The sequence below is a fragment of the Cyrtonyx montezumae genome, unplaced genomic scaffold, assembly GCF_038088225.1.
Source record: "Cyrtonyx montezumae isolate F1298 unplaced genomic scaffold, pur_monq_1.0 scaffold_31, whole genome shotgun sequence".
NCBI lineage: Eukaryota > Metazoa > Chordata > Aves > Galliformes > Odontophoridae > Cyrtonyx > Cyrtonyx montezumae.
The window spans coordinates 5,283,261-5,306,250 of record NW_027072036.1 but is presented as its reverse complement, the minus strand read 5'-3'; the positions used below and the strand labels follow the sequence as shown (position 1 = coordinate 5,306,250).

The 22,990-nt window shown below is 51.4% G+C and overlaps 2 protein-coding genes across 4 annotated transcripts in view; one reads left to right on the top strand and one right to left on the bottom strand.

The window, feature by feature from the left end:
• The window catches only part of FAM167B (family with sequence similarity 167 member B), a 120,923-nt gene that overhangs the window by 39,515 nt on the left and 58,418 nt on the right, over positions 1-22,990 (top strand). The gene's annotated exons all lie outside the window — the stretch shown is intronic.
• Positions 5,608-21,344, bottom strand: KHDRBS1 (KH RNA binding domain containing, signal transduction associated 1). 3 transcript variants are annotated; one of them, XM_065744661.1, is made up of 9 exons: positions 20,954-21,344; positions 14,672-14,799; positions 14,032-14,148; positions 12,885-13,031; positions 11,048-11,250; positions 10,054-10,273; positions 9,362-9,429; positions 9,001-9,059; positions 5,608-6,884 (listed from the first exon to the last, which is right to left on the bottom strand). In XM_065744661.1, exons 1-9 carry the CDS (start codon positions 21,279-21,281, stop codon positions 6,787-6,789), a joined length of 1,368 nt encoding a protein of 455 aa, XP_065600733.1. In that variant the 5' UTR covers positions 21,282-21,344; the 3' UTR covers positions 5,608-6,786. The 3 variants fall into 3 exon arrangements, with proteins under 3 accessions (XP_065600733.1, XP_065600735.1, XP_065600736.1); XM_065744663.1 differs by having other exon boundaries at positions 11,114-11,250; XM_065744664.1 differs by lacking the exon at positions 20,954-21,344 and adding an exon at positions 17,085-17,173.

Sequence of the window (22,990 nt, the reverse complement as noted above, 5' to 3'; positions counted from 1 at the left end):
CCACAATATGGCGGGCGGGGCCGGAGGCGGACGGCGGCCGTCAAAGGACAATACCGCCGCACGCTCCGCCCCCTTTGTTCTACCCCGCCCCCCTCCGTTCTGGCCACGCCCCCATTTATTCTAACCCCGCCCCATTCGTTCTGGCCCCGCCCCCTCTAGCGCCGCTCTGCGTTCGTTCGGGGCGGGGCCGCTCCTCAGCCGCCCTCAGTGGCACTGCGCGGTCAGGGCGCTGTGAAACCCGCACCCAACCTCAGTGCTGCCCTGAGCCCCCCACCTCTTCCCCCCACCCCTCGGTGTGTGTCCTCCCTTCTGCCCCAGAAAACATCCCGCACAAGCAGCAACCCCGCAATGGGAAAAGAAACAACAGCGCCTCACATGTAGGGAAGCCAAAAGATCCGTGTTCAATCTTTATTAAGGAATGACAAATCATTTCCAACATCTGCTGACCACCAGCTGTGCGGGGTGTGCCAGTTTCCCATACAAATCATGCAACTCCGCGCCCTGCCGCCATTACCAGCCACGCTGCGGCTCAGATGGAGCAGGATGCAATCCTACCTGCAACCCCTGCCCAGGCTGCAGGCAAAGCCCCTGCTGAAATTAACCATCTTCCATCCCATATCGGTTTTGGAACTGGTGCAGAGCCAGCGAAGCCCAGCAGCATCCCGGCACCGGCACCACCTCGTCCTCCACAGGAGCAGGTGTGGAGTAAGGCTGCACTCACACCTCTGCTCGTGCTTGGCTGCAGAGCCAGCATGGCAGCTCCCCGGGGAAGGCTGTGCTCCGGCGCTGCCTCTCTCCAGCTCTGGGGCAGCTGAAGGAGCTCTGCTGTTCACATTCCCACTCGCAGTAAAGCAAAGGGCTCCTGGACCGTGTTCCTTCATGGTCTCTAAAGCAACGCATCCAAGCTCCATCCTGCGTCGCAAAAGGAGCAAAGTGAGCGTGGAAACAAACATTTCTATTGAACATATGGCAGCAATGGAAGGCTCAGATGAGCAGCGACAGCGAAGGGCTGTGCTCTGAGCTCTTGGGAACTGAGCTTCCTGAGTGGCAGAGAAAAGGAATAATATCCACAGTGGAGACGGTGGTTCCCCACGGGCCCTGTCTGTCTGCACAGATTCCTCCCCCTCATCGCTTACCGACGGGGCTCGTGTCCAACACCTCACCCGAGATGCTGAAGGTTTCTCAATTAAGGTGGGATTTCCCTGAGCTGTGCCTTACGCCCCAGAAGCACCATCTGCACTCGCAGCCATGGAAGGGCTGCGCTGGCAGCACCTCCTGCTCTGCTCAGCTCCCAGCAGATGGGCACAGCTGCTGCCCTCCCCCTGGGGCTGCTCCGGGGTCTGTGCCAGCTGCCCCTGCCCGCCCAGGCTCTCCAGGAGCAGCAGCGTGGGGCAAGGAAGGAAGAGCTGCACATCTCAACTGTTTTTCTTGGCTCTGTCCATGACAGATGCTCTCATACAAATTTGACACTCATTCCGTACAAAAGGAATCATCTGCTCTAAGAGCTGAGCAGGAAACCCAGCTATGCTCCTAAACTGCAGCTGGAGCCTCGTTGCCAAACACAGGGTTTTAGAGGGCCATACTAAGTTAAAATTATCATCAATAAGTCATAAAGTAAAGCTTGCAGTCATTTGCTTTATCTAATAATCAAAACAGCAACGTGAAACCAGGGGTAAAGAATACACACAGTACAGTAGTTCCCTTTCAGGAAAAACTGCTGGGACAGCTCTGCAATCCCAGCTGGGAACCACTGCACTGTGGTGACACCCCCTGCAGGAGCACAAAGTCCAGCTGTGTAGCAGCTCCACACGAGGCAGCCTGAGCAGCAGTGCCAAATGCTGGACAGGAGGCTGAAGCAGCAGCAGCCCCTCAGAGCAGGAGCCAGAGAGGATGGGCTGCTGAGCAGGGAGGGCTCTGTAGCAGAAGCTGCTCCTGAAGCCACTCCTGAGAGCAGTGCTGCTGGGAAGTGCTTCTGCAGGGGACACGTGACTGCTGCTGTACATCACGCTGTGCAGCACCACGGGGGAGGGGGCTTCCAGCTTGTGTCCGGGCTTTACCACCACCCTAAAATGATGCGATGTGGGCAAGTCCGGAGGTGAAACGTCACCTGCACTTGTTTGCTAACAGGCAGCAGAATAAGTACCACCTCCAGAGGCTGAGTGTCAGCACAGAAGGAAAGGTTATTGGTGACTCAGTCCTTGCACTCCCAGGAACCTCTGCCCTCGCACTTTGGTGAGCCCTGCATCACCCACAGCACTGGCTCATTACAGCATCTCACAGACACATCTGATGCTGATGGCTATTTTGGGATCTGCAATTAGCTTCTGCAGACTCCAGGCTAAGAGCTGCACGAAGCGATGCTTAGAGAGGGTGGAAGATATCTGACGTGGAACATGTTTTTGAAATATTTTTAGCATTCACAGTTATTTTCAATATATGAAGATTTACATTCCCCCATAACGTTCAACACTTTCACATAAGCATGCAATAAATGTGATACACAAGCAAGCTGTACAACTCCAAAGGCAGTGCCACAAGATCCACTTCCACCGGTAAAAAACTGCATCATAATAGATGATGTCTATCAAATCTTTCCCACTTGATATCAAAGTTGTGCTTATTAAGGAAGAAAAGGGAAAGACTGGAACACCGCCCCATAAACTGATGTTTCGGTTAAGTTGTAAATGGAGATGCATTACACAAACAGGCCACTGAATTCCAGATGTGGTCTTTCCCTAACAAAATTATGGCTCCAATTCTCAGGTTAAAGGCAAAGAATTGAGGCTAATCTCATTCTGCTGCACCCTTTCCACATATAACCATTTTCTTGTTCCTAATGCTCTTAAGAGCTCATTGGGTAGCTTTGCATTTCCATATAAAATCAGTCTTATGTCCTTCGACGTCCTGCTCGCGGGGCTTTGCACCGCAGTCTTTTGAAGCCATTATACTCCTCCAGCAGCACAAAGGTTTATTTCTTTGTTCTTTGGTTTCTGGAGCTCAGGCTTTCAGTGATCTCAAGATGTGAGAGAAACCAATTAGCCGTCCCCAGAGGACGTGCTCAGGGCTGCTGCCTCTGGGGCCCGGAGGGGAGATGCGTCCTTGCTGCGTGAACAGGTCACCGCCGCGTGATGCTGGAGCATCAGCATCCCCAACCGCAGCGCTGCACGGTTTGCAAGCACGTGCTGCGCTCACGGAGGCAGGACAGATCACTGCGGCCACAGCAGCCACGAGAGGGAGCCCCACCACCACCGGTGCGGAGCCCCCCGCGGCGACCCACGGGTGCCGGTGCTCCTCACCCCCAGGGCTCCGAGCAGGGCTTGTCCCCACCCGGGAGCAGCGGCTGAGCAGTGTGACAGCTCGTGGGACAAAAAGCCGTACCGAGGACCGGTGTGGAAGGAGCAAGGTCTGCCCGGGCTACCTGCAGCACCGACCCTCGTGCACTGCAGTCCCAAGGAACTGAGGTCCTGCTGGACCCCACCGCCCCATCCCCGGTACCTGGGGAGCTTATAAACTGGAGGGAGAGCTTTCTGCATGGTCTGATATCAACAGGAGAAGGAGGAAAGGCTTTAAGAAGGGGAGGTTTAGGTGATGCGAGGAGGAGGGCAGTGAGACCCTGGCAGTGCCCAAAGCTGTGGAGCCCCATCCCTGGAGGGGCCCTGGGCAGCCTGAGCTGGGGGGCAGCCAGCCCACTGCAAGGGCTGGGACTGCATGGGCTGTGAGGTCCCTTCCCAAGCCAACCACTCCGTGATTCTACGACAGTATTGGATTTCTATGGATTCCTCCTTGGGCTGCTGTTTCTAGAGCTCAGGGTACACAACACTTCGGTGCTAACACAGCTGCGAGCGCTCACACAAAAGCAGCATCTCAGCCAGCAACCAGCTCCAAGAAACAGATCTTATCCCAGTCCCCTTTCACACCCACTCAAGCTCCTTCTCCACGGGACCCCGGTGGGAGGGCTGTAAGCACAGCCAAGCCTCCTCCGAACCATCACCCCTGCAGCAGCGTCACTGCCCTTCCCCAGCAGTCCGGGTGCATAAAGAACAACTCCAATTTAACAGCTCAGATGGTGCCGCCCTCTCTGCCCACACAAACGTGTTCACAGCTCACCCAGAGAGGCAAAAAGAAACGTCTGGACTCACCCGGTGTGCGCTGCCCTCCCGTGCTCAGCCCGGCATCCGCCGCTCCGCGCCCTGCAAACCAACACAGCCATCAGTGTCCTCAACACACAGCCCACACAGCAGACTGCTGCATGCAATTACACAGGGAGGAAAGCATGCAACTTAAGCTGAGCTTTGAGCATTGCACAGTGGGTATCGGTACTGGGGTCTGGAGGTTTTGGCAGCAGCAGGACTCGCTACGTTCGCTGGCATTTTACGTCTGTTGGTCTTTAAGCTTGCCGATTCCTTTTTGCCCACATTACATTACGGTGCATTTCCAAAGGGCACAGTATTAAAGTTATCACTAATTATGCAGCAGCAGTGATTGGTCGGTTGGTTGGTTGGTTTTTTTTAATGTTTATTTTAAACAAATTTTTTTTTTGCATATTTTTACATTAAATTAACACTTGAAGAACTGATTCAATAAAGTTTATGCAAGTTGCCGTCACGGTTTATGTAAAAGAGAAATGTGCTATTAAAATCAGACATTTAGGTTACCTTTTGGGTTTTGCGATGCATGTTAGCTTTACACATCCTGATTCTCCTGCGATAATTTTCCTTTAAAAGGGGGCATAGGGTGATCTTTTCATCAAGCAAGACATTATGCCCTGAAAGCTGACTCCAAACCATTGTTGAAAATTCAGTTATTTGCACTTTCATAACAATCTACAAATACAACTGTTGTGTTGAAGTACTCCCCTCAGTCATGCACTGCTACGCGCAGCCTGCTCCCTGGCGCTCTATTTTTCACCCCCGAGCAGTTTTATTCTCTCCCCTTAGGATGCCAGATCGCTTTGCACTGGGAAACACGAACAGTTTGTCACGTCTCTCTGGGAAGGTTTAGATGTTCATATACAGAAATACACACACACCCTTCGGAGGGATGTGAGGCTGTGCCCTCCTCAAACAGGGACACGTTTGGTGGCTGCCCGAGTAAAGGCCGCCTTCGAGGAGGGAGGGCACCACCTCAGCCGAGTGGGTCAGGGGAGTTTACATGCACGGAAAGCAGGCTCCCTCCTCCTCGGATCTCTCAGCATTCGCTTTGTCTCGTTATTTTTAAAGCAGCCATTTCAGACTCAGCCTGGAGCCTGCAGCCTGCCTCGCTCTGAGGCCGCCTGCAATCTGGATCAGTAACTCAGTGGAGCACCACGAGCACTTTCCAGCAGACAGAAATCAGCTTGCTGCCACAGTCCATGATCAAACTGCTTTCAAGAACTTCCAGGGGGTGAAAAACAAGATTTCTTTCCCTTTTTTTTTTTTTCCCCTTAAAATTAAGCTTGTTCAATAAACTCGATAAACTTTTGGTATGAATTGCAAAAAAAACCCCACCACTTTTAGAATGTCTCCATATTTTAAAAAGACAATTAGCTTTAGCATTAATTTAAAATGATTTGAAAAAAAAAGAACAGCTATTTTACTGCTCAACAAAAAAAAATGACAATTCATCACATTTACTTTGATTAAAAAAGGACTAAACTTTATTGACAAACTGCGGCAGACATGTTGACAAGTTTTAGCTACCTATTTAGGCAGACTTACACATGTAGCATTTAATCTTCAAGAACAAAGTGGGAGGACCGTGTACAAATCCCATTAGGACTTTAACCTATGTACAAAGTTTTGCTCATGTTTCCAGCTGCAGCGTCCCTTTTTATGCAGAGCTAGTGTTGAGATGCACTTGAACAAGTCAATGGGATTGCTAGTACTGCTCGTTTTGTCAGTTTTAAGCTTGCACTGTATTATATGCCCCCAATGCTATGAAAACGAGACTGCAATTTTATAGAATCCAGACCTACTCACTTTTCTAATATCAGACATCGGGCAATTAGAGCCATGCTTTAATTTGATTCCCTCTTGTAAGTTCTCCATCCAGGACCGAACTACAAACCCCTTCACAGTGGAACATCCACTTCCCAAGCATCTCTCAACACCGCATGTTTGGGGCTAGATTTCAAAACCCACAGAATGACAGTCAACGTTACAAACCTAATTTTTGTTTTTCTTTTTCTTTTAGGTCAATCACCTTTTAAAACAATGCTATTTAATTTGCTTGAGGATCCTTCACGTTTAAATTTAAACTGAAGATTCACCAGCAATCTGCTTTTAAGGAAAGTTTGACATCTGAGGTTACTTCTAAACGGTGGCAAGCACTACCGTTACGTTGTGATTTTAATTGTTAAAAACAGCCCTGAATTTTGAAATGTAGCCTACTTTGGGATTCTGCAACTACAACTTTTATGGGTTCCTTAAAACCGAACTTAAAGGTTAACAAAACCTTACTTTCATATCTGCTAAGCAAGCATGTCACTTTTGAAACTAACATTTTAAACTTTTTTTTTTTTATGAAAAAGGTACAGTTTTATTTATCTAAACAACAAAGAAAGAAAAGCAATCTACACACTCAAAAAAAAAATTAAAATTGGTGCTCTACGTCTATTTAACTCATTTTAAAATACTACGTACAGAAGCCAGAATGCAGGGTGAGGATGGAGTGGGAGAAAAAGGGCCACAAAGAAAAACAGTTAGACAATTACTTGTCTGGTGTGGGCAAAGCAACAGGAATCCTGGGAGATACAAGAATCAGTAACAACTGTTTGCTCATAACTGCTATTTTCCCCTCATTTTGTTTTTAGTAACGTCCGTATGGGTGCTCTCTGTAGGCGCCCTTCACTGGCCGGGCTGGCGGGGCCTTCAGGGAGGGCCTGCTACCATTCCAGTCATCTTGGCCTGCAGAAAAGAGAGTGATAAATCAACAGCAGCAGTGAGCTCAGGGCTCGGCGTGGCTGAGCAGGCTCCTCCTGACAGGGACCTGCAGATGTGATGTACCCCTTGCTGCCCCCAGCCCTACAGAAATCCCTTTTGCAGAACGTCTTTTTGGGAAAAGCTGCTGGGCCAGGATTCCCCGCTCAGCCTAGGCTTGGACGAAGCCAGTGCCTTTTAGGAGTAATTAATTTCAGCAGGGCTGCAGCCAGCTCTCAGGGCAGCCCTGGCAGCCAGCCCCACGCAGGCCCGGCAGTCACAGCCTCTCAGCACCTCCACGCCCCACATGGCTGCAGGTAGTGCTGCTCCTCCCACAGCTCCAGGCCGGGCTGCTCCCGTGCCAAAACGTGCCCCAAAGAGACCATCTGCAGCCACGGGGAGTGCAGCATCTGCTCGGCTGCAATCTGCTGTCCTGAGCCAGCACTGCTGGCACAACGTGCTGGGCAGGACAGCCACAAACCTCTGCCACGCACAACTCCCGCTGGAGCAACCAGAGTCCGCACCCCTCTGCTCCCGAGCTGCCCCAGCTCCAAGCAGCTGAGCTCAGCTTTCAGTTCAGCTCCTGCAGTATTCACACTGCTGCACCTGCTGCTCTCTGCAGTCCCCACTCCTCAGATGCAGGCTCCCGGACCCCGAGGCCGCTGTTCCTGCTGCCCTGGAACGTGCTCTGATTCTCCCAAAGTCTCCAGCCTGGCTCAACAATTTATTCTTCTGATTTTGTTTTCATGAAAGCAGAGACCAAAGGAAATCACTGTGGATAAACAGATTAACTGTGGCAACTTCATGCCAAGTGCACGACGAGCACTTGGCCTTCATACCTCACACAACACTGCTCTCCTACCAAGCAGGAGGCACAGAAGCCTCTTTGTGCTGCGTGACTGACACAGACAGCAACCCAAGCCATCCCAGAGCCATGCTGCAGAGGCACGGAGACACCCAGCACTGCTGACAGCAGCTGTCTATGCACACCCATCTCAGACTGGAAAGGCAGCCCTGATAAGGACCCGAATTTGCCCTTCTCACAGCTCACGCCCAGGGCACACCCAGAGGCAGGTCTGGCTCTGCTCACAGCTCCCAGCAGCAGCAGGGCAGAGGGATTCCCTGTCTCTGAGAGTACCAGAAGCCTCTCTGTGCTGGTCATACCATAGCCAGCTCAGTTTGCTCACACCCTCAGGCGACTGACAGAAGCTCTGCTGCAGGCACTGCCTTCAATGCAGTGTATTTCCACACCACTAAGCAGCTCGCTGTGAGCCTTTCACTGCTTGCAGACTCATTTTCCTTTCCCTTTCTTATTGCCATGTGCAGATGCCACTCACACGCTCAGATATCTCAACTAGCTTAAAAAACAACAACGCAGTCACCTAATCCTTTGTGGCCAACACCTCCAATGGAGGCCTATGGCTTTCAACAGTCTGTGATTTACATAGCTGTGCTTAAATTGGCCTCCCACACTCCACAGTCTAGCCTAAGTTGATGGCCTTAGGTAATGCACATTAGCCAAACTTCAGAGGCTACCTGCAAGTCATACTGAACAACATCTTTCCACCTAGTTAAGGGAGAGGCCTTAATATGACATTTAAAAGCATTTTTAAAGCAACTGTGTAATGCAGTCAGTGTCAGCTGGAAGGGTTTTGAGGATAAGGAAGCAGATGGAGCCGTGCATTCATGCAGCTCAACAAAACATAATTCATGAAACCAGACTGCAGCAGAAGTAGTGCTGTGGGTGGAAATCCACAGCTCTTAAAATACTCCAAAGCAACAAGGAAATCGAAAGATATTTCCATGGTTAAAAATGGAATTTTTCATCACCTTTGAGACAATCGAGCTAGATAAGGATCTAGAAAACCACATAACGCCTTCAGTTGCTCTGAGCTGGGTAATCTGTAGAGTAAAAATATTCTATCATGAAAACTATTTGAGGTCCTCCTCAGTGTCAGAAGTTTCTGCTCAGAGTGTGGAGCAGCACTGAAGAACAGCTGAGTGACTACGAGCAATTCCCAGCTATGTACAGCTGCTATGTGCAGGCAACTCCCAGCCACGTGCAGCCCCTTCCCTCCAAAAAGAACACCACTCCCAGACATACCATAAGCTTCATAGGTTTCCTGTGCCTCCCCGTGTCCATAATCATAGTATTCTGTGTCCCTGGAAGAGTAATTATGCTGGTTACATACAGTGCTGAAATGGTACTCCTGGGCTGACACAACCTGCACAAATATCTCAGCAATACATGGCACCTTTGCTCTTCGTGGCTGTGGTGTGCGTTCACTGCTCTGACAGATCCATCAGCAACACTGGGACACTCCCAGAAGTTATTTCCTGGGACTCCAGGATTACAGCAGAAGAGGGCACTTTCCCTACAGCTCACACTCAGAAATTCTTGTTTCTATTCTCTTAAAAGAAAAAAGATCATGCACAGTTTTCCCAGTAAGGGGTGGGAGACTTACCCCTGGCCCTGGCTGTAGTAGCCTTCATAGCCCTCATAGCTCTGGTCTGCATATGCATCATCATAGCCCTGAAACGGATAAGTGCTGTTAATGGAAAGGTGGAAGGCTAACGACTGACCAAAGGTAGCAGCAGAAGTGAATTCGGGTTACAGGTTTTGGAGAAGCGAATCCTTGCCTGCCACAGGGAAGAGGACTGAGCAGAAAACACGAGTGGGCAGCTAAAAGCTGTGCTGTGGCTGGCAAGGAACAACCCACGCTGATCTTAAAATGAACAGACCAGAAAGTCACGTACACGTGGAAGGCTACAGCCTGCCTACAGCCCAAATCCATGCGTTCAGAAGTCCATAACTATGATATCCATACACAGATTTACAGATAGACAAAAATAGTCTCAGCACCAGAAGTTTTGCTGGGGTGAAGAACAGGATTTTTAAGGTTGCCTTACTTGCGATGGCTCCCCAGAACGCTGCTGCGCATCAAACACTCAGGCACACTTCAGCTTTGTGCTCTATACAACGGCAGCTGCTTTCTTTGAAGCAGGCAGAGCCGGCCTCCCAGCACCGTGCACTGCTGCCCACTTCTTCAGAGCAGTACTCGTGGCTGCAGCCTTCGCTGCCACGGTGCTCGGTGTCGGACACACGAGCAGCTGGCTGGGACAAAACCCCCAAACCCGCAGGTACACGGCTCCTTACGTATTCCTCGTAGGTTTCAGGCGCGGGAGGAGGAGGGAGCGGTATCCGCTGGATGCCGGCTGCGCGAGCTCTGGGTGCAGGAGCACCCCTCACTGCTGGGGGGGGAGGCACCCCGCGGGATACAGCAGCTCCCCTGGCAATGGCACCCCGCACCGGGGCTCCTCGCACCAGGGCTCCCCGGGGAGGGGGCGGCGGAGGGGGAGGACCGACCCCACGGCCCCTGGAAGGAGAGGAGAACGGCCGTGAGCAGCTGACGCTGTGCAGCTGCTTACAGCAACACTACAACGCCATCAACGGACAGATACGTTTGGTTACCGCTCATTAAGTTATGGATTATCTGTCAAGAATTAATTGTTAACGTTGTATTGCATCACTTAACACAAAAAAAACCTCTTCCGGGATGGGAACACTGCTGCGTTACACGCTGCGCAGGGGTAGAGCCCACACAGAACAGCTGAGGCATTCCTCAGAGCTCCGTCACTGAAGACCCTCGCTGGGATGAGCGGGGACACTTCTGGGAGACTTCACACAGAAGTAAGGACTCCACCCCCGTGAAATCTGGGCTGGAGCAGCTACAGCAACGGAGCGTTAGCACCGATTTATCTCGGGGCCTCGACAGCAGCGACAGAACAACGCTACCCTGTGACTTTCAAAGGAAGGTCAGTTTAAGCTGAAAATGTGTATTCTGCAGGAGGTTGTAGAAGCAAAGACGACACATCTGCACATCATTTTGCAGGCCAACTTTCATTTTAAAAAACAAATTTCTAGCTATTCCTTCAAATTTTTAACCGTTATTTCTTGATGCTAATGATTTCAGGCAGCAAAAGTAATAAAGAAGACATCATTGAGCTAGATTTTAAGCTATTATAACTCAAAACATACAGAATATTTGACGTCAGCTTGCTAAAGCAAGCCTGCAAAACAAGGCCAGAAAGCTTTGGCCAAAAGCCAAGGTCAAAGTCAACAGCTGATGTACAAGAATAAGCAGCTTAACCTGATCTCGCAGCACCACTCTGAGCAAGATGCAGCATTTCCAGGTCCATGCTTTTGGGACAGGTACCTTGGAACAGGTGGAGGCGGCGGTGGAGCTGCTCCCCTTCCCCGCACAGGGCCTCCTCGGCCACGACTTGGCTCTGGTACACCGTTCAGATAGGAGAGCTCCAAGAACTGCTCCTGACAGATATCATCCATCATATCCTAAAGAGGGAGAGAGTCATTTCCAAAGAGCAGCTAACTAGAGAGTCTCTGCTCCAGGGTACCGTAAGCCCCCATGCTATAATACAAATGACCTAACAGTCCTAAATGAAAACCCACTGGTTAGTTGCCCTGGGATCCTCTCAGCACGCAGCAGCACACAAATGCCAGCTTGCTCCAAAGGCTGAGGAGGGTGCAGCACTCTGTGTGTGTGCTGCAGCTGGGCCCTGAAAAGAGGATCTGTTCATGGGAGCTCTGGAGGCATCCGATATTCAGCACCCCGGGGGCACTGGCAAGATTTATTTGCAAACGTTGGAGAGTTCAGAGGTTAAGTCAGGCAAGATATATTGCCCCTCAAGCACCTTACACTCCCATTTAAAGGCAGGCAGGTGGCAACGAGCCCACATAATGTAACAGCATACTGCTGTGCTCCTGACACACTGAGAACAGGAGAGGATGCAGCCTGACGAAGAGTAAATACCAATTTGCAAATGCAGGCTGTCTCCTTGCAGTCTCACGAACGCACTGTGCTCCTGCTCTGTGCGTTTTTATCACCCCAGGGGATCCAGCTTCACGAATTAGCATGAGTCCCCGGTGAGCCATCAGAGGTCCTTGCAGCCCACCCCTCCCTGAGCACACAGGGGATCTCTGTGCTGCCATGGCAACTCCACAAAGCAAGGAGTCTCCTACCAGCTGCGTCTTCACAGCACTGCTGGCTTCCATAGTGACTGCTCTGTCAGTTTTCACAAGTTTAACACATTGTTTGAAGGCACTGATAGATAAGACACTTTAAATAGCAAGGCTGCACGCTTGCCTTAGTGAGCCAGAGATCTGTACATCCAAAGGTCTCCTTGAAGATGACCTCTTTCCTTCAAAGGCTCTTCACACAGTCATCTCTCTGTGTCAGACTCACAGAAACCACCCAAACACCAGAAGCTCTGCCACACTTCCCCATTACCTACAGCTCCTGGATTCCACCCGCCCTTTCTGTTCCAGACAGCACATCTGAGCTCTCCCATCTCAGCCAAGCTCAGCACAGCACGGCACCGGGCTGCACTCAGCTCCCTGCCTGCTAGGGCACTGTGTGCTTCATCTCCATTTTGTTTTCTTCCCAGTTTGGTGAGCAGTACCACCATTTCAGTAAAGCAGGAGGGACTCCCCCAGGTTCTGCATCTCTTAGGGGCGACACTCTAGCGTTGTTACATTACATAAGGTAAGACAAACATCAAGCTGAACACAAAGGTCTCAGAAACTTCACCAACAGAAGAAATCCCCCAAAAGACAACAAATATCAGTTGTATAAACGCTTCAGTAGCAAAAAGAGATCCCTTCTCATCTTACCAGTTTAAAGCCACAGAAATATTGGTTTAACAGATGTGTCTCAGGAACTACCCACAATACAAGGTAGTGCACTGCCACGCTCCTGGCAGACAGCTCCTCACCCTCTGTGTACAGTTTCTCATCCGACCAACTGGATGCCAGCCACACACACAATTATTCCCCTGCTATCCACAGCTAATACTGGGAAGAAATACCTCCTCCGAATTTGCAGTGCTACTGCCTTGGAAGTGTACTGCTTTGAGATTAACACTGCACATCTACCTCCTTAAATAAGGAAAGAGCATCAGTATACATACTGGGACAAGGAACTTCTTGACTTCTTCCATGGCGTGAGCCATCAGAGCATATGCTTCACAAGGGGGTCCGAACACTTCAATGAAGACATGCAAGTCCATATTTAGATGAGCATATTTAGGATCTCCCCCTTTACGCAGCTCTTCCTCCTGAAAAAAGGCATACAGAGAGTCCTAAAACAAGAACAGCAAAACTGCTTTTCTTTTCCTGATTCCTAAGCCTTAACAGGCTTCAAAAGCATTTTAGCTGTGTCTGATCACAGATCATGTTAACACCCCATGCATGAGCTCACAGTTTTACAAAAAGCCACAAGCATAACCTGCAAGCCTATACCCTCCAGCTTTTCACAGCTGCCTCTGCAGGTGACGGTGACATCAGTGGTAAATGCAATGATGCCAGCAACTTCTTCCACTCAGCACATGGAAGCGACATTCTGCCTGCCCTACACCCCTCCTACTGCCTGAGGTGCTCTTCACAGTGGAAGTAAAGTCTGATACCTCAAACACTCATGCTCTGACTCTGCTCTCAGATACCTGCATTATTCAGCTGGCTTTAAGAAGCTATAAACACACTAGAGTGTAAAAACTTCTCAGGCTGCTGAAGTAAAAGCAGAGCGAAGTTACAGCTCCACTGACTGATGGTGAGCTCAGTTTCAGGAGCAAGGAAATAAAAATTTCCATTTTTCTCTGCTCAGAAAGCTTTCTGGCTCTTTGTGATGCACTGAAGATTACCAGCAACGCATCGCTCCAACGTCTTCCATAAGCCTTAACAATTCACAGACTTCAGAGGGGACTGCAGGAAATGTGAAATGTTTGGGTTTCTTCTGAAGGGGAAACGTATTACTCCAGCAAATGACTTCTCAACAAGTAGCTAGAATTGGTTCTTACTTTAAGGACCTTGTATATCACCTCTCACATCAGCTCTCTACACCTGAGGTACAGTACATCAAAAGACGACGGGTTTCCGCAAGTATCGCTGATGGAGAACACATCCATCACACTCCTCGCCCAGTCGACAATGCTCCCAACAAGCACAGACTTCCTACTGCCTTCGCTTTTCAATTCTGATTTATAAGAAGCTTTGAGAACATCTGTTTTTCACATCAGAGTGAAAAGCACAACGTGTACAGCTTCCAAGGGGGGGCATTACCTTTGCTTTATCTCGCATCGAACCTTTCCCAAGCACAGAGATCTTAGCACCAGTTTCTTCCTGAAGCCTCTTGATGGTGTTGCCTTGAGGCCCCAAAATCTTTCCAACAAAGTTGAACTGTAAATAGAAAAGAATTATTCAGCTCCAAAACTCAGCAACCTTCACGAAAACTTCTCTTAACATTAAGCTGGATTACAAATTTAGTCCCATCAAAAAGAACCAGACCAGAAAAATGCACAGGAAAACTTAAATTCCAAATCAAGATGCTCCACCAGAAAATCAAGCTAAATTAACTCAGGGAAAACGAGCTTAATTCTAACTTCTCCTCTCTGGCAGGTTTATAGTCAGTCTTAAGAGTTAAATGTGGTCTTAACTGTAAAGCAGAGCTCTGCACGTGGAAGTCTACCTGCATAACGAAGCATCACAACTACACATCACCATTTAGCTTTATCCCTCAACGTAACGTATGTAACACATTAGAAACAAGATCCTGCAGGCTTGCACAGGAAAAGTTCCACAGTGATAGCAGCACACTGGCATAACTCCTGCTGACACGCTGGCAGCCACGATCTCTAACATTCAGCATCCACAGCACACAAGCAAACGACAGAGATGCAGGAAGCTATGTTCTGGCCCTCACCTTGGGGTACTGTTTGACAGGTATCAGAACTCGTTCTTTCAGTTTCATATTCTTGTGAGAAAATAAATCCAGGTAGTTCTCTTCCTCATCCTTCTTTGTTGTCTCACCCTTCTGAATTTTTTCAATTTCTAAACAAGATAAAAATAGGGCTGCTTATATTCCTCAGACAAGCATCATCTTAGCATTGGAATCGTAACAGGACGTACCACCCTCGTTCTGTCAACATATGAACATTTGTTGGGTTGATTTGCAGGAGTGGGATCTGGACAGAAAGGACACCCTCGGTGCTAGCCCAGCTTGCCTCTTCAGCAAAGCAGGCAAATATTTCACAGACTTCTGAAGCTGATGCACTGAGTCTGAATCTGAGTCTGAGCCTTTCACGTATCTGGTGGCATCAGCACATACCAACACTGTGAATTCCAGTTGTGTTGACAACACTCTTAATGAGCAGAAGTCCCACTTAGGGGTTCTGCAGCTCTGGCAGCCCTCCCTCCCTCCCCCCAGGATCAGGCCCATATCTCACCAACAGCTCATGGCCTCGAGCTGTGAGCCTCAGGCACATGAGCCCTAGAGACGCCCCTGACTTCATTCAGCCAACGTAACCACAGATGTTGGCTGTCAAAGTAAGATTCTGAGATTTAATTGTGCAATAGGAGTTGTGGGGCTCAGAAAGGGAAAAGCACAGGGCTGGAGGCACAGGGCAGCCTGGGGGGTCTGGGGAAAGGCCTCATCACCTTCTGGAAGTGGGTCACTAAGGGACAGTAATTAGGAGGCAGCAAGCAACACCTTTTCTGATCTGGCTGGAAATCAAACTTGCATCGAGAGACAGGAGGAGGCGGCCCCCCAGGACCCCTGAAGGCAGTGCTCCTTGCAGGGCTCCCACGGCCATCCCTGCTGCAGCACACCTGCTCTCGAGGGAGGAAAACCCTCCGTGTTTTGCAAAAGCCGCCACTCCGCAGCGGAGCTTTTTCTCTTCCGAGCTGTCTGGTCACGTCCCAGTGGTATTTAATGGCCAACAACTAGATCTCCAGCGTCCCCACACTGAGAGGCGGTGCACCAACGTTAAGCCCACGTACTGCCGGAGCACCGGGCACTCCTTGCTCAGCCCTGCCCCCGATGCTCACACCGAGCTCTGCCACCCCCAGTCATTGTCTGCAGATGCTGAGCGAGGACCCTTCCTTAACTGTGCCATTTCACCAGCAAACCCGGGGGCTATAAATATCTCTTCCGAGTCCAAAGTGCTCCAGATACAACTTCTCACATCTCAGGGGGGAGAGAGAGACACTTTCACAAGATCACACGCATAACTGGATTAGAGCTGCGGGACAGCCTGCCTAGCGTGGCCGTGACTCCCAGCATGCGCCTATCCCACGTTCCCTGCCATCTCTGCCCATGCTTTGCACTAAATGTACAGAATTAAATATATATACCCTTAGTTTAGAGACTTAACCACATAACTTGGACATTATGTTGCATCATTCCAAATAAAGCCTGATTTTTCACATTTCTACTTGCAACAGCTTTGGATCACTGAGAGGAGCGTTGCCATGGCTCCTCACTTAAAAAACTGAGGATTACTGGATACAGTTGGCTTTGAGGAAGATGGGTTGATTTTTGCTTTGCAAAGAAATGATCTGAGGACAGCATGCAAATGCAGTGCAGGCACTGTCAAATCTATAAAACAGCCCAAGAGGACGCCTCAGTCAGCTTTACATACACACTTAGCTTTAGCTATAAGAACACATCAGAGAATCAGGACGTGGGACCTAAAGAGAGCACTGCACTGGAGGGCTCAGCTCTGGTTGAGTGCAGCTTTAAACACTACGGTACAGTGGGATTATCTTGCCAATACTTTGGTTCTCCAAAACCAGTAAGAATATTTGTAAAAGCATTCTGTGTATAAACAAAAAAGACCTTCTACACACACACACAAAAATAAAGCACCCTCTGACTGCCATGCCAGAACAACGAGGACAGACGTAAGCCTCTGAAATGCAGTGAACCACACTTCACAGCAAGCACACAGCAACACCTGCTGTGCCTGATGCACCAGCAGCAACACTTCAGAACGAGGCTGGGGGAGCAACAAACGGTTAAAGCCTTGCTGAGAAAAGCCTCAGGTCCAGCACCTCTAATTCTGCAAGTGAAACCCAAGCCCAGAGGGAAAAGAAGCTCTGACCCAGAGAGCGACCCGCACAGCTCCCCAGCTTTCATTTTCTGGGTCAGTGCAGGTGGCCTCACGGTCCTCCCAGCACAGAAGGAACCCCGGGCTCCAGCAGGCGTGAGGAAGGCCCAGACCCACGCCACCCAGGACGTGTCCCTCTGCTCTGGGTGCATCCTGTCCCATTAGCTATGCAACACGAAGCAGTACTGAACGAGCCGATGAGCGGTAGCAGTTTGTCAGACCACTTACTGATACGCAGGAGAAGCATACGTATACCTCGAGGGATTAAGCATGCCTCATTTCAGTGCTGATTTTTTAAGGCCGTGTCAGAGGTGCAGCAGAAGGTTACCTTCTTGCCACGGGGAATGTCAGCAGGCTGGCGGCATGCATGGCAGAGGCTTCCCGGACTTCATGTGGGGCAGTGATTGCTTTGTCTCAGAAGAAATCCTATGGGGCAGGTAAAGGGGGGGGTTGGTAATGCTGCTGTGTCACAAGAAGGAGGCTCTGCAGCCACAGTGCCACTCCTGATCTAAGCCCAAGCTCTTCCCTTGCAAAACCATACTGAACACGGTCCTGCAGCACACCTGTGCTCTGGGAGCAGATTCATTCTGCTCATTCATAACAGCGACAGCGTCCTCTAACAGTATGGCAATGCTGACCCCGTGACTTAAAGAAAATAAATAAAACCAAAAGGTACATAGGGATGGGAATCTCTGAAAGGGAACAAAGCTCCATCTCCTAGGATGCTGCTCCCCAACCAGACTGGTTTCAGGGTCCTGCTCCTGGATGGACCCAGGCAGCAGCAAGCAGCTGCAGAACCGGCCTGGTTCACCCCAGCACAGCTCTCCCCTGTCCCCCTCCAGCCCATCTGCTGGATTCATATGCAGGCAGCTCAGCTTCTGCTGGGTGGGGACAGGGCTGACAGTGGCACAGCAGAAAGGGATGGGGAAGAGAAGAAATTGCAGGAGCATGAGACAGGAGAAGGAAGGCTGGAGATGAGCACTGAGAAATGGCACAGGGGACAGAGACTGGGGACTGCAGGGCAAGAGGCAGCGACAGGCAGTGACATCAGCATCTAGTGAGGCTGGCATGGCTCAGCGATATACACATATAAAAACACATCAGGATTAGCACATCACTCAGTTTGTGCTGAGCACAGGTTTAAGGCAACACAGCACCTCTGCAGACTAGGACATACACCTGGAAACGCAGAACTTTTGGTACCTTCTCCACTTCAGGACAGCCCTACCTCCTCTGTGCTAAGAGAGCTTATGGACATAGTGCTTCGGGCTCCACACAGTTTCCCATCCCCCCGTGAGTCCAGCCCACCTCTAGCCCCACTAGCTGACTCCTGGACAAGGCTCCTGCCTTGCACGTTTTCATTCCATCCAGCGCTCCCCCTCTGCTCCCAGATCCATGGCTCCGATCTCCTCACTGCCCAACTCACTCCTCCTCACCGTGCCACAGTCCTGGGAACATAAAGGACCTTCTAGATGCCATAGATATTGTGTAAGCAGAGCAGAGAGGTGGCTCACTTAAGTAGAACAGGAAGCTCAGAGATTAAATGCCAGCTCTGACAGCTACGATTAATGCAAGAACTTAGAAAACACCTCCACCTAACTGACAGGGTAGTGGATGCCTCCTGACTTCCCAGTGCATGGAGGCAGAGGACTAAGCCTCATGGGTCATCAGCACCTCCACCCCTGCACCCACAGCAACAGAGCTTCAATCAAAGCCAGGAAAAGGAAAAGGAAAGTCATGCAGATCCTAACCATGGGAGCGGCGAACCTCGTATTCCAAGGTGCAGAAATCCCAGTTCTCTGTCTCTGCTCGGGGTGCTGCGTAACGTAACCCATCTACCCACTTCAGTGCCATTTATCACACAGCATGCTGTTTGAGCATCAGCATTACGTCACTGTGTGGCCTTTCATCTCAGTCCCAAACAACACAGATTATTCTTCAGAAACACTAAGGAGCTCGAGGTTCACAAAGGTACTTTAAGGCCACTTTTAGGCACTATTTTAAACCAGCAGTGTCAGTTACAATGCAAAAACCCTCCCTGTTGTGAGGAGTCAGGAGGGGCAACCTGCACTCCTGAAAAGAGGAGGAGGAATCTGGCTGACATTCAATCACCACTTCTTTTTTTCTTTTTTAATCTGAAAAACCACTTTGCTTAAGGTGTGCTGTGTGGATGCACTGCAGCCTTTGGCCCGGACCCAAATTCCCAAGCCAGCCCTAGAGCAGCTCCTCCAGTGTGACACCCCAGGGGCTGCCATGGCAATGGGGAATTCTGAGCGATCCAGATGAGCTGGGAACAGTCGGCCATCTGTGCAACGCCGTGCTTTCAGGTGCTTCATTTCAGATACTCCTCCATTGGCTTCCTGCTCTGCTTGCAGTGAATTTGCTCCCCCGAAACCCCAAATTTCAAAATACCCAAAGCAGAGCAGGAAGCATCTGGCATTCTTCCAACCTGATATCCCTCAAAGCTGCAGCAAATTTTAAATTAATGGAAAAACTCATAAATCCTCCATTGCTCTGCAAACAAAGCTGTGCTACGTGGGGTGAGATGCTGCTCTTTCTTTGGGAATTAGCAAACTCCTCTGGTTTCGTGTCACTGGAAGGCATTATCGCAGAGCTGTGAGCATCAGCTGGCTAAATGGTTTTATTAATGAAAAACATTAAATTGATGGCAAATCGGATTATAAAAGTGATTTATTTAGATCGAGACGTCCACAAGTGATGCCAAGTTACCCATGACGGTGTACCTCAGCTATTTGCATAACAGGAGACAGCAATTCTTAAGAATTATTTCCCGCATTAAAGGAGGAACTAAAACAGCCTCAAGCACTGCGACAACTGTGGCAATACTCAGCAGTATAAAGTCCTTACAGAAATCATTTCTAAGCAGAATGACAAACGCCGGAGCTGTGCCGGATCAGACTGCTGCTATCCCTGTGCTGTACCACCTGCTCAGCACTGCACACGTGTTCAGCTCGAAGTGGCAGCTGGTATTTTAAGTTCTTCCTGTTTAAAGCTGACTGCGGGCGTGCAGGTGTCACCGAAAGTTGGGAATGAAACTCACCAGCCCCAGTGACAGGTCAGAAAGCTGACACTGCTTCAGGGCAGTGCTGGGCACAAGGAGGACAGCACCTCCAGCCTGCACATCCAGCAGCTAAAGCACCCAATTTATGTATTTTAGGTGTGTAACTATTCTTGCCACAAAGAGACCATCTATTCCCAGAATCGCTGTACTTACGTTATACATGTGCTGTTAACATGACACTCTCACAAGGGGGGGCTGTGGTGGCCGTGGGGTTCTGCTGCGAGATGCTATCATGGCAAGAGCTTGAGTGTGACACAGCCCAGGTCCCATATCCCATATCCCATCAAGACTTTTTTTTTTTAACAAAAAACACGGCTGTTGACCGCTTTCCTAATTAGTACATCAACCTTATTACACTGCCTATACTCTCAGCCTCAGAAGGGCACAGTGTATCTCTCCTCAGCTCAAGGAATATTCAGACTCTGCTTTTAGGCTTCAGCTGTGCTGCTTATCTGAGAAAAACACCCTTCCCAGATAGAAGGTCAGTTTGCTAAAGTCTGAATTAATTGCTGAAGGCTCAGATTTTATTGCCAGGTACCGGAGGCAGCTGAGCCCACCACACAGAGTGCGGAGCAGCAGCTGCACAGGGAGATGGGGAGGAATCAGAGCCGCCCGGCGATTGGACAGCGGCGACGGGGAAGGAGAAGGCTGCTCCGGGCACAGAACAAAGACTGCCATTTCCATTCCCTATTGAGGTTCACCAGCAGCACGAAACAAACTCTCCACAGATTACCAGAGTGAAAAATCAGAGATCGCAAACCCCGACACAGTACCTCACGGGGACTCGAGCGGCCGCTACATGGAAACCTCAGCTCGGACCGCCCCCTCCGCTCCCCCCTCTCCCCGGGGATGACAGGGGCCAACCTTACCACACCCCGCTTTACAATGAACCCTGGGCCTCGCACTGAGCCGCCGCTGGAATGAGAGCCATCCCCAGCCCTCGGCACCCCGCAGTCGGGCGGGGGCCGCTCCCGTTCCCCCCCGGAGCCGCCCCGCCCCGCGGGCCGCGCGGTACCTGCGCTGAGGAGCTGCATGGCGTGCGTGAAGGACGGGTCCAGGCTGTCCTTCTCGGCCATCAGCTCGGGCAGGTACTTGTTCTCGGGCTCCATCTTAACGGCGCCCCCGGGCAGCAGCGGGGCGGGGGTGGCGGCGGCGGGGCCCTGCGCGCCCGAGGAGCCGGCGGCCGCCCCACCGGTCAGCAGCGGCGGCGGCGGCTGGGCCCCGGCCCCACGGCCCCCCCCGCCTCGGGGAGACCGCCGCGGATTGGGAGCCCCTTGGCGGGCGCCTCCAGGACCCCCCGGCCCCCGGCCCATGCGGGCGGAGGGGTCGTCGCGGCGCTGCATGCGGGGAGCGGGGCGGAGCGGGCCCGAGCGGCGCTGCCACACCGACCGCCGCGGCGCTACCGCCGGAAGTGAGGGTCCGGAAGGACCGCCCCCTCCCTCACAGCGCCCCCCACAGCGGTTCCCGCGCGACCACTCCACGCGCTTCTGCGCCTGCGCCGACACGCCGCCCCGCTCTTCGCCGCACGCCTCCCCTTCGTCCCGCGGTACGCATGCGCGGAGCGCCGTGGGCGGGCTGAGAGAGAACGATCCGCTTGAGTGCATGCGCAGCGCTGGGCCTGCGATAGGGAGACGGGCACGTGTGTGGGAGGGGCTTCCGCCCTCCGTCGTGACTGCCCGCGCTCAGAGCTGCGGCGCCGCGCTTCGGCGGTTGTGCGCGTGCGTCGAGGGGAGCGGCAGTGTGAAGCGCGGCCTGGCCCCGCCTCGGTGTGCGCGGTGCGATGCGGTGCGTGGGGTCAGCTCGGCCTGGCCCCGCCTCGGTGTGCGCGGTGCGATGCGGTGCGTGGGGTCAGCTCGGCCTGATCCGCGTCTGTGCGTGGCCCTGCGCTGTGGAAGCGGGTCTTGGTCGCCGTCCCGATGCCTTCGTGCTGGTTGAGGCCTCAGCTGTCTAAGCAGCACACAGGGTACGTGTCAGCACTGCGGCTCCTTCACTGGCGTGGCCTTTATTGTTGATTTTGCATTCGCAGCGCAAGAACCTGGGAAGGTGGCGGCTTTTGTCATTATGAAGTCTCACCCACACTCCTTCCCGCTAAGGAAGCGTGTGGGTCTCGTTGGGTCTGTTTTCTGCGTCCCAACCTGACCCGTTTCCATCTCTGAGCCCCTTCACTGAACCTGTGCAAACCTGTCAGCCTGCATGATGAGTGTTAGTGCACATAAAGCCTGGCCTTTGTGAGAGGGCTCCTGTTACTGCCAGCTCCAGAGCTGTGTGGTTCTCTGATGGGTGCGCCTCGTCTGTCCCTTCACTGTCAGTTCCTCATTCTTATGCTGTCTCAGAATTTTGTAATTACAGAATTTTCCTGGAGGTTTTTCCTGTCCTTTGTCACAGCCATATCAGCAGAAAATGTGTGGCACTATCCTGGAGCTGAGCAGTGTGACCTCTGCTCCTGGCAGCACTGTCATTACCCCATTGCTGACCTGCTGCCTGCCTGCCTCATAACCCTGGGTGTTAAAATGGATGTGGTGCCCTTCTAGGTAGTGCTGGGTGACAAGCAGAGGAGATATAGGCTTTTTACTGGCTGAAAATAGGAGCTGGACTGCTTTGGGGCTGGGCGTGCTGCCGTCCCCGTTTCCAGTGTTTGCTCCTCTTACAGGAGCAGCTTGTGTAGGGCACAACTGGAGAACTTCCCCAGTTGCTCTCTGCTACTAAGACAGTGGAGTGTTTATCAGCGAGCTCTCTGATAAAATGCTTTTGTTTAGCTGCAGAAATGGCCTGGTCGGATGGAGAGCTGAACGCTGTGTGCTGTGCAAGCGGCCGTGCAGCGGCAGCAGGGCAGTGAGGGGCCCTGCTGGAGCTTCCTGCGGGCAGGAGCACAGAGGCACTCTTGTTCCAGTTCTGTGCTGCTTCCGTGTGGCCACTCTGCCCCTGTCCTCTGCTCCAGTAACTTCATCCCAGCTGGCAGGGAGTGGGCTGTCAGCCTGTGGCTCCAAGTGAAGGTACTTGCTACAGGGCATTACTAAGTGCTAACCTCTGACACGCTCACTCCGCTATTCCG

Bases quoted from the DNA above. Each gene is read 5' to 3' on its own strand.
- KHDRBS1 (XM_065744661.1), bottom strand. From the start codon at position 21,281: ATGCAGCGCCGCGACGACCCCTCCGCCCGCATGGGCCGGGGGCCGGGG. The intron at 14,800-20,953 runs GTACCGCGCGGC...TATCTTGTTTAG, and splicing joins CATGCAGCTCCTCAGCGCAG to AAATTGAAAAAATTCAGAAG. The intron at 13,032-14,031 runs GTAATGCCCCCC...GCCTTTTTTCAG, and splicing joins CGATGCGAGATAAAGCAAAG to GAGGAAGAGCTGCGTAAAGG.